This window comes from Loxodonta africana, chromosome 3 (assembly GCF_030014295.1).
Source record: "Loxodonta africana isolate mLoxAfr1 chromosome 3, mLoxAfr1.hap2, whole genome shotgun sequence".
NCBI classification, from domain to species: domain Eukaryota; kingdom Metazoa; phylum Chordata; class Mammalia; order Proboscidea; family Elephantidae; genus Loxodonta; species Loxodonta africana.
Window position 1 is genome coordinate 59,874,408 of NC_087344.1, and position 11,500 is coordinate 59,885,907.

At 39.2% G+C, this 11,500-nt stretch overlaps 1 protein-coding gene across 14 annotated transcripts in view; it reads left to right on the forward strand.

Annotated features, from left to right (window-relative positions):
- Positions 1–11,125, forward strand: part of SRRM1 (serine and arginine repetitive matrix 1) — a 34,241-nt gene extending 23,116 nt beyond the window's left edge. For all 14 annotated transcript variants that reach the window (XM_064281480.1, XM_064281481.1, XM_023554374.2 and 11 more), the window contains 4 exons: positions 1,235–1,699; positions 2,247–2,442; positions 4,266–4,475; positions 6,364–11,125. In XM_064281480.1, the coding sequence (XP_064137550.1) occupies positions 1,235–1,699; positions 2,247–2,442; positions 4,266–4,475; positions 6,364–6,468 (976 nt within the window). In that variant the 3' untranslated portion in view covers positions 6,469–11,125. The remainder of the gene's footprint in view (positions 1–1,234; positions 1,700–2,246; positions 2,443–4,265; positions 4,476–6,363) is intronic.
- The last annotated feature ends 375 nt before the right edge of the window (positions 11,126–11,500 follow it).

Here is an 11,500-nt window from a genome sequence, read left to right on the forward strand (position 1 = left end):
ATTGGTATTTTATAGTACCAAGTTTGTAGTGAGGTTAATTTCTTAGTTTTGATCATTTTTTGTGGTTGTGTAAGAGGTTAACATAAGGAGAAGCTGGGTGATAGGCATATGGGAAGTTTCCACTGTTTTTGTAGCTCTTCTATAAGATGGAGATTTTTTTCAGAACAAAAATGAAAAAAAAAACAAAAATTTTTTTTTTTTAATGGCATCGCTCAAATATATTATCAAGTGTCTAATGGAACCCCTTTACTCTTGAGTGCCCTGTTATGTGCCAGGCGAAGTACTGGTTTCATTGTATAATTTATCTGTACTACTTAAGACAGTGTTGCTTGGTGGATGGTATTGGCCCATTTTCTGGGTGAGGAAGATGGAGGTTCAGAGTTAATAATTGCCCAAAGACAGTGATGGAACTGCACCGTACCACATTTCCTGAAAAATGGATTGTTTTAAATCGGATTCCAGGCAGGAAAGTATTTATTCTGAATTCAAAATCTGAAAGATCCAGAGCGAACTAGGCAACTGGGCCTGAATGTTATATTCAGGTCTAATTCCTAAAAGGCAAGTTAGGATTGCGTAACATTAAGATAAAAGCCAGTTTATTGCCAGGTGAACTGTCACAGGAATGCATTCTGCTTAGCAGTAGACTTCCATTGATAAGTGGTTTTTTGAAACAGAAAATGGAACAATCTCTCTTTAAGGGGGTGGGGTAGAGGTATGTTTAAAGCTGTGTGCAGTGAACTCTAATTATTAATACAGAGTCCAAACGCCAATTCAGAGAGGACACCACATAGGAGAGCTCTTTAAAGCACAGACTTCCTGAGTAAGTTGACTGTAGTTGAGTCCTGCTAATTTAGTTACCTAGTTACTATATAATGATAACTGATGTTCACAGTTGTTACCTCAAAGCAGTGCAAGATTCTATTAAAAACATTACCTTGATTCCATATAGGCTGTGTTAAATGACTTGACAAATTTGAATTATTTATGAAAATGCAAATCCCTCCATTAACCAGAATGTCCCGTTCGGTAGTCATTGGGATAAACAGGAATCTACTGAATGATTTTTTTTTTTTTTTTACTTGAAATGAGTATAAGGGTATGGCAAGTCCACTTGAAAGTATGCTCCTTATGCTTAGCGCTAACTACAGTATTACCGCAACTGCCGGTTAGTTTTCTTTGCATTGTTTCCTTGTTCTTTTGGGTCTTTCAGCTTAATGATGCCTCTTTTTCCTAGGACTCCTTCTCCTCCTCCTCGTCGGCGCTCACCATCCCCAAGAAGATACTCTCCTCCAATACAGAGGAGATACTCCCCTTCTCCACCTCCAAAGAGAAGAACGGCTTCTCCCCCTCCCCCTCCTAAACGAAGGGCATCACCATCTCCACCGCCAAAGCGTAGGGTTTCCCATTCTCCACCTCCCAAACAAAGAAGCTCCCCAGTCACCAAGAGACGGTCACCTTCATTATCATCAAAACATAGGAAAGGGTCTTCCCCAAGCCGATCTACCCGGGAGGCCCGATCACCACAACCAAACAAACGGCATTCGCCCTCGCCACGGCCTCGAGCTCCTCAGACCACCTCAAGTCCTCCCCCTGTTCGAAGAGGAGCGTCGTCATCACCCCAAAGAAGGCAGTCCCCTTCTCCAAGTACTAGACCCATTAGGAGAGTCTCCAGGACTCCAGAACCTAAAAAGACAAAAAAGTAAAAATATTTTATGCTTTTGGTTAGAAATACTAACTTGCATAGCTCTTTATATTTGGAAGGGTTTTTTTTTGTTTGTTTTTATCTTACTACTAAGAAATTACAGAAAGGAATAACCTGTGAATACAAACTTTTAAGGCAAATTCTAGATACTCTTCACAGATTCTTTTCTGTTTTCAGGATGGTTCTTTACAGCATAAATTAAATGGTTTATTAAAGGGTGTTGTTCCAAAACTGTGAAGTGAGATAGAACATTTCTTTTGTGTCCATATAAGACTGATAAAAGCAGTCTTAAATATGGTGTAATGATTTCATATCGGGGAAGGATCGTTAATAGAATGAGTATAGGATTGTGGGGCTTAAACGACTCTCCAGGAGATTGAGATGATGTGAATTTGACGTATTGGTAGAGTCAGTTAGTATCCTAAGTGTTCCACAACGTTGAAGTGTGCGACTTGGTTGCATAATAGTAATTGGTTTTTGTTTTTTTTTTTTTAATCTCTATTCTAGAGTGCTAAATGTTTTGTTTTTTCCTTCTTCTGTCTAGGGCTGCCTCACCAAGCCCTCAGTCTGTAAGGAGGGTCTCATCCTCTCGATCTGTCTCAGGATCTCCTGAGCCAGCAGCTAAAAAACCCCAAGCACCCCCATCCCCTGTCCAGTCTCAGTCACCCTCTACAAACTGGTCACCAGCGGTACCGGTCAAAAAGGCTAAAAGCCCGACACCAAGCCCATCACCGGCAAGGGTATGTATCTGCCTGGTTTTGGACATCTTTTATAATTGTATATGGTTATCTTCAAGCAAGGGAAAAATTTTTGTCTTTGGTATCTCAGATTTTCTGTGATTCAGGTGGGCTTGAAAGAAGCACAAATCAAGTGTAGTGGTGGTTGCATAAACTGTCCATGAAGAACCTGAAATTTTAATCCCTCACTCATTTGTGATGTATCTTAATACTGTTACATTTTGGAATTTAGAGGTTGAGACTGGACTATGTAGGAAATAAAAAAAAGATCTATGATTCTCTTATCTACGGGGAAATAGTTTAGTATTTTTGCCATAGTGTTTTAGTTTCTAATACATTTTGGGATACCTAGTTATAGGGTCACTACAAGTCAGAGTCAACAGCAACGGGTTTGGTTTTTTTATATTTAGTTATGGTCATACAGTAAAATTTGCAATCTTAGATTGTGTGTATAGTATGATTCCATTTTTATAAAGAAAAAAATGTCACAAGTTACTAAACTGTTGACAGTGGTTGTGTTTTAGAAGAAGAATAGTGATTAATTTTAACTTCTTTATAATTTTAAGTTTTTATTTTCCTACAATGGATACATTATTTTTACAATAAATGAACCTTGCAACCTGAAAAATATTAGGCTTCATGCAGAGTATTTTATCGTCTCATATAGTCTTTTTTTGGACAAGCTACATAAGACTGACAGTCTTTATTTTGACAGTTTTAAGTTTAGCAGCAGTAGCTCTTAACCACTGGGCCACCAGGGCTCTTTAATACCATTAGAATATTAAAATATTGGGATTTCAACTATGTTTTCTCCCTTTGTGGGTTGTAAGTCTGATCTTGGGCAGGTTTCTGTGGTGGTGTGTAAAATTAGTGGTTAGATGTCCATCTTTTTTTAGATGTTCATCTTTGTTGGTGTTAAGTATCACTGAGTTGATTCTGGCTCCAACTGATAGTAACCCAATGTAATAGAGTAGAACTGCCCCACAGACTTCCCTAGGTGGAGCCACTGGGTGGATTTGAACTGCCAAGCTTTTGGTCAGCAGCTGAGTGCTTACTTATTACACCACAAGGGCTCCTTGTCCATCTTAGTGGGGTTGACTAAATTACTGTGCAAACTAACTGGATGGATTTATGAGGAGTTTTAAATAATTGCTTTGAAATGTGAAGTGTGAAATTAAAAAATACTGACTCTCAATTATGGCAGAGCCTGCCTTTTGCATAAATTTAGTATCTATGCAAAAGAAGAGCAAACCAAACCCACTCTGAAGATAGGAGAGATCGGGTGGTGACTTAAGCGCACCATTGATACAAATATGTATTTAGAATAGTAACTGGTACCAGTTACTAAAAGCCTGCTACATATGAGGTTAGTATTCTGGGTGATTTACAGATATTTCCAGTTAATCCTCACAGCAGCTATATCAGATAGGTATTACTATACCTATTTTAGGATTATAAAAAAGACTGAAAAAAAGTTCAGCAATTTGTCTAAGGTCAAATATTTAATAAATGCAGAGAATTAAGCTCAGATCTAGTTGAATCCAAAGACTTCTTTTTCCATTGCACAGTGCTGCTTTCCCATGCATGTGGTGGTATAGAGCCTTTCTGCTCTTGGGAGTCTGAAAAATATCTCAGCTTTCAATATGGTAGTCAATTAAGGAACCATCTCTGGGTGAGGCTTGACCTTTGACCTTTTATTCTCTGAGATTATGAAGTCCTGAGGTTTGTCCATTTAGGAATTCCTTTGAGAAAATAAAATCTATTAAATTGGACAGAACTTTAGTCCGATTGATTTTATTGCTTATTCCCCCCCCCTGGATTTCTAGAATTCGGACCAAGAAGGAGGTGGGAAAAAAAAGAAGAAAAAGAAGGATAAGAAACACAAAAAGGATAAGAAGCACAAGAAGCACAAAAAACACAAGAAGGAGAAAGCTGTGGCTGCAGCTGCTGCAGCTGCTGTAACTCCTGCAACCATTGCCGCTCCCACAACCACATCAGCACAGGAAGAACCAGAGGCAGAGCCAGAACCTAAGAAGGTATTTATGGAGTCTGTACACAGCTGCCTTGCAGGTCTACACAAATAGCTGAACCACTTCATTTTGAAAAGTAGCTTTTTTTTTTTTTAAATAATTGGTTATTCAGCTGGTTGCACCCTCAGTGACCTGGCAAGAATAGGAATTTTTCAGAACCAAGGAGAAGAACACAAATGGCTGCCACAAAAAGCTCTGTGGAGTTTTGTTTCTGTTTTGTTTTTAATAATATTGTGCTTTCGGTAGAAGCTTACACAGCAAATTAGGTTCCTATTTTACAATTACCACACGGCACAAGTCGTTCAGAGGCATAGGTTGCATTTTTCACGTTGTAACTTTCTCAGTAAGTCCTCTCTAGATGTTTTGCTTTCAGTAATCTGGTTTCTCTGTTCTCTTTCATCTTTGCTTTAGTGTAATCGTTGACCATTTGGAAATTTTTTGTTTTGTTTTTCAGTAACAGCTTTATTGAGATATAATTCACATAGCATACAATTGACTCATTTAAAGTGTACGGTGTAATGGTTTTTAGTATATTCGCAGATATTACCACAGTCATAGAACATTTTTATCCCTACAAAAAGCAGTCACTCCCTACCCCCACAGCAGTAGACATTCACTAGTCTACTTTGTCTCTGTGGATTTCCCTGTTAGGGACATTTCAAATAATTGAATCATATAATATGTGATCCTTTACGACTGGCTTCTTTCCCTTAGCATAATGTTTTCAAGGTTTATACGTGTTGTAGCATGAATCAATACTTCATTCCTTCTTATTGCCAAGTAATATACCATTATATGAGGAAACGCTGGTGGCGTAGTGGTTAAGTGCTACGGCTGCTAACCAAGGGGTCTGCAGTTATGGATATCTGTGTTATATTTTTTATCTATGCCTTTTTGATGTAGACATCCTAATGGGTACAAAGTGGTACCTTGTGATTTTGATTTGCATTTCCCCTGGTGGCTAATAATGTCTTAATTGTCATCTTTTTAGGTGCTTATTGGCCATTAATTTGTCTTTAGAGAAATGTCTTCTTGGCCCATTTTTTAATTGGGTTGTCTTTATTATTGTGAGAGTTGAACAGTGTAGTTTTGATGGTTGAGTTTCAAGTTCTGCCTTGAACCTTCCTAACAACCAAAACAGTAGAGGAATTCTTTGATATTAAGTAATTTAATCAGGAAGGTGAGTATATATCTTAAAGATACCAGTGTGATTAGAGCTCTGGGTTTTAATTGGATACCTGTTGACAGAATAATTTATTACCAGAGGACAGGAAGTAAGTGTGTGAGAGGTCAGAAGGAATAGGCATTTTCCCTTATCTTCAAAAATGGAGTCGAACAATTAAAAAACATATAAATACACATATATATATTAGTAGCGGTAGGTTTTATTCCATTTCCATTTATGTAAGTCTTAGCCACGAAAAAGTGCTTTGTCTCAGGTGACAGAGCAGACCAAGGGAAGTTTAAGTTCTTGGTTCCAAATCTGCTTTGATCTTTAAGTAGATTTTACGCATTTTTTTCCTTGAATTCAGTTTTACTGTGGAAATTGACCAGGTACTGTGTGGGCTAGAAATCAAGAGACTCGGGCTCTTGTTTTAGCTGAACTAGTTCTGTGACCTTGGGCAAATTACTGCAGCACATTTCTCACCTGTAAATGAAAAATAAAACTAAGATTGCTTCCATTTTGAAAATCCAAAGAAGGAAATGGGATCAGGTCACAGGTATCCCTATTAAAGGAGGGGTGATCACTCAGCAGGCTGAGTCTGCCTCTCTCTCTAAGCCAGCATCATCCTGAGTATCACTCTGTTTGGCCCAGACTTGATTCTATTCTGTACTCAACATCTTTCATCAATGTCTCGAGACCAAATGACGTGACTACTCTTGTCTTTTTTAGGAGACCGAAAGTGAAGCTGAAGATAACCTTGATGACCTGGAAAAGCACCTGCGTGAAAAGGCCCTGAGATCAATGCGGAAGGCTCAAGTGTCCCCACAGTCTTAGATGGAAATGTTTGTTATGATGTAAATTTTATTTGGTTTGTACGCAATTCAATTTCAAAATTGCTAAAACGTGTTTGAGCTTTAGACTATAACATTTGTTGTAATAATTGCTAGGTTGAAGTTCACCATGTAAAAAAGGGGGCATGGATTTACATTGCAAAAGGTGTCCACAGTGTAGTAGTGACATTCTTTCATTGACAGCTGATGTAATTCATTTAGAGTGAAAAATTTTAAGCCAAAAAAAAAAAAAAAATCCCTTTTTAAAAAAAGGGGGTTTAAATTTGGTTGGCATTTTCATGGTTCCTCTAATAAATGCCCCTGGCTATTCCCAGCGGCTTTTTTGTTTGTTTGTTTTCCCCCTTTACTTTTCTCATTTGAGTATTAGCGCCCATTTTAAGTTATGATACTTCCAACCTTACATGGTTTGTAAGCTTGCCCAGAGATAAGACCACTGTTGACGTACCACAAAAGTATAAGTGAACATTGTAATGCCGCAATCTTCCCTGTTGCCTGTGGAGTCTCTGCTGAAGTGAATCAGGATTTGAGCTCTAGAAAGAGACAAAATGAAAGCGTGTTGTTCGCCAGGACACTGTGGGTTTATATCGATGTGTAACAGTTGATTTGGAACACTGGAATTTGATTCTATTCTTTTTTTTTTTTTTCCTTTTCTTTTGTAAAGGCAGTTAACTAGTCCCAAGAAGGATCCTTCAAGTTATATAAAATTTTGTTTTTGAAATGTCATGGCTCATTCATAATTTTGTCTTGTTCTTCCAATTGGTATATACAATTTTCAGAGCTCTTGTATTTGGAAGGCTGAAAGGGCCCAGACTTTGAAATAGTGTCTTGTTTTCACTGTTTCTGTTTTTTTTTTGTTTTCGTTTTTCAGGTTTTTTTTTTTTTTTTTTTTTTTAAACTAAAGCTATATAAGCTTGTGGATTAAACAGAATAAATTTCTAAATTTAAAATCGTTTGCCACTCTCTTTCCTTACATGTCTCAGTTATCAGAGAAACCTAATTTTTTTTAGAAATCTTACAGTATCTAGGTTTTTACTCCTTGGCACCTTTTGGGGAAGCTAGATACAGAAAATAAAAGGTGGTGAAATTAAAGTTGGACCATTGTTATTCTAACAACGACCAGTACTCTTAAGGGAAAGTGCAGGATGCAGTAGAACTTAGAGCCAGGACAGGGCAAGATAACCAGGGAAAGAGTGAGAGGAGAGTATTTCAGGCAGAGCAAATAGATCCTGAGGCAGAAGGAACTTGGCGCATTCGAGGAAGTAGATGAAGGCTAAGGAATGAGTAGAGCGCCCTTCCTTTATCGGCTGTGTTGCTATAGGTGTTTGGCTACCCATAATCCAGTAATTTTTGCAGAGCAAGAAATTTTGAAGAAACTGAGTTGATAGCATAGTAAAAGGTAAAACAACATTAATATGAAAGAAAAGATTTTTGTCACCAGGAATCTAAGCCAAGCAGGTTGATACGTGGCAGTTAATTTGATTATAATTTCTGATAGTTGAAGCAAAAAGAGATGCCTTATAGTCTAATTTCATGAAAACTTAGCAGGGTTTCTTTTTTTTTATTGCCTTAGGGACGTGGACAATGAGCTTTTTTTAAAAAATATATCCATGAGGAGATACCAAGTAGGCAATTGTGTTTACAGGTCTTCAGAGGAAAGATTTTACTTATTTTTTATTATGCTTTAAGTGAACGTTTACAGCTCAAGTTAGTTTCTTATACAAAAATTTGTACATACATTGTTAATGTGACCCTAGCTGCTCTCCCTATAATGTGACAGCACACTCCCCCTTTGCACCCCGGGTTTCTCATGTCCATTCAACCAGCTCCTGTCCCTTTCTGCTCCCATCTCGCCTCTAGACAGGAGCTGCTCATTTAGTCTTATGTATCTACTTGAGCTAAGAAGCACACGCTTCCTGAGTATAATTTTATGTCTTACAGCCCAGTCTAATCTTTGTCTGAACTGAAGAGTTGCCCTCAGGAATGATTTTAGTTTTGGGCTAACAGTCCAGGGGCCCTGTCTTCCAGGGTTCTTCCAGTCTCAGTCAGACCATTAAGTCTGGTCTTTTTATTAGAATTTGCATTCTGCACCCCACATTTCTCCTGCTCCATCAAGGACTCTGAGAGTCTGTTTTTAAAGTGATTTGCATCAAGGCTAAAGCTTGGTAGGATGCCTTCCATAGAGACAGAACTAAGGTCTGTAGTGACTACCCATGCTTGATAATAAATGGTAGCAACTCAGAGTTTTCAGGGATCTTCACATGGCTTCCTTTTGATTTTTTTAATTCTGTGATATAGTAAAAGCACAGATTATCCTGTTTCTAAGATGGTTATTACTGACATCCTTTCAAATACGAACAAACCAGTGAACATTGTTATGGTACTTGTGTCTATTTAGCCATTCATTCATTCAGTCTAGTTATTGTCTTATTTATTCGTTCAATCAATACATTTTTATTCCTGTCCTTGACTAAACTGCTCTTGTTAAGGTTACCAGAAAAATCCACTTTGCCAAAGTGAATGATCAATTCTCAATCATTATTTTTACTTGCCCTCTTAGCAGGATTTGGCCCACTTGTTCGCTTTGCCTTTCTTGAAACACTTAGTTTCTAGGAGGCAGCGCTGGTTTTCTTCCTACCTCGCTGGCTGTTCATTTTTTCTCTAATGAATCCTTTCAGACATGAAGTGATGGATTTTTTCTGTCTTTGTATTTGGTGGCCTTCTCTATACTTAATCCTTAGTCCCTTTGATTTTTAATGCTATCTTTATGCAGATAAATCTATATGTCTAGCCCAGACTCCCCCCTGAGCTAGACACGAACCCAGCTACCTATTTGGTAACTTAGATTTGCATGGCTAAGAGGCATCCCAAATTGAACGTATCCAAGATAGACTTTTTTATACCATCCCTGTACCCATCGTACCCTGATCTCCCAGTCGTCTTCATTTCAGTCAGTACCTGTTACCATCATTTTACTCAGACCAAACTTGGAGTCATATCATTGTCGTTGGGTGCCATTGAGTTGATTCCAACTTAGCGACCCCATGTGACGGTAAAACTGGCCAAGTTATAGCTAAGGTTTTATCTGAAATATAGGGCCATTAGTAGTACCTCAATGAGCCCTGGTGGCACAGTGGTTAAGCACTTGGCTGCTAACCAAAAGGTTGGCAGTTTGAACCCACCAGCTGCTCCACAGGAGAAAGATGTGGCAGTCTGGTTCTGTAAAGATTTACAGCCTTGGAAACCCTGTGGGGCAGTTTCTACTCTGTCCTTTCTTGGCTGAAATTTTATGGAAGCAAATTGCCAGGTCTTGCCCCTGAAGAGCTGCTAGGTGGGTTTGAACCACCAGCCTTTCTGTAAGTAGCTGAGTGCTTAACCGTTCTGCCACCAGGGCTTTTTATATAATGCATTTGTAAAGTGCTTTGTAGTATGCATACCCATCGTGAATGTTAGGGATGGGGGATTGTGGCCAAGCAAAAATTTGTTCACATTATATACAGAGAATGCAGAAGGAGACTTGGGGAAATCTGACTTAACTGGTAGCTGCAGGAATAGTCGATACTGCACCCCTTTAAATTCCTGCCATCTGATAAAGAACCCAACATTTTTCTCAGTCTACCTGTGTACTTTCTACTATTGTAACAGTCACATAAAACGGTGAATGTTGACCAAAAAAGCCAAACCTGTTGCAAATGAGTCTGACTCATAGTGACCCTATAGGACAGAGTAGAACTGCTCCATACCGTTTCCAAGGAGCACCTGGTGGATTCGAACTGCCAACCATTTGGTTAGCAGCCAAACTCTTAACCTCTATGCCACCAGGGTTTCCAGTGAGTGTAGAAGCACTACCTAAATGTGTTATCAGAAGAGCACTGGGACTTAGGATATATCTTATTACCCCCAAGAAATCCAAGTTTACAAGTTAAAATTTACATGGCATAATATTTTGAGGGTCCAACACTGCTCAGTCCTGAAAGACTAGCTCCATCGTGTAGAGAGCAAGAGTTTGTCCTTTTTGCTTATTGCCTTTGGACTGACTCTTAAAAAGAACCAAACCGTTGCCGTCAAGTCGAAACCAAATCATAGCAACCCTATAGGACAGAGCAGAACTGTCCCATAGGGTTTCCAAGGAGTGTACGGTGGATTCGAACTGGCAACCTTTTGATTAGAAGCTGTAGCTTGCCAGCACTGTCACTCTTAGGCCCAATTATTGCTGTGCTTCTAATTGGTCTTCCACGGGAACCTGTTATTTTAAAAAAAGATGGATTGAGAAGGACCCCAGTGGTCATGGCCCCCAGATCTTCTGTTGGCCCAGGACAGGAACCATTCCCAAAGCCAACTCTTCAGACAGGGATTGGACTGGACAATGGGTTGGAGAGGGATGCTGGTGAGGAGTGAGCTTCTTGGATCAGGAGGACACTTGAGACTGTTGGCATCTCCTGCCTAGAGGGGAGATGAGAGGGTAGAGGGGGTTAGAAACTGGCGATGTGGACATGAAAAGAGAGGGAAGGGGGAGAGCGGGCTGTCTGATTAGGGGGAGAGCAACTGGGAGTATGTAGCAAGGTGTATATAAGTTTTTGTGCCAGAGACTGACTCGATTTGTAAACCTCTTAAAGCACAATAAAAAAAAAAAAAAAAAAAAAGATAGGAACTGAAGTACAGGTTTTTCCAAAGTGCTTTGCAAAAACTTTCCACATTTGTCAAGATACAGCAGATTGGCAGGCTTTCATAAAGGATTTGCCAAAATGCTGACCCTTTTATTTCAGATGTGTCAAGAGGTGAGGAGGAGCTGACTTGTGCTGATCCCGAAGAGGAGGACCCTGTGTGCAGAAAGCTATGGACTCCTCTCACTGGATGGGACAGGAGTGAAGGGGAGGACTTAGCAGCAGAGGAGAGCCCTAAACTCTTCAGCTGGAAGCCACCTGAAGTATTTTGCAGACTGCAGGCTGAGACCCAGTAGGAATTGGAAAATTTAATGGGTCACAACCAGCATTAAAAAAATGAAATAGAAAATTGAG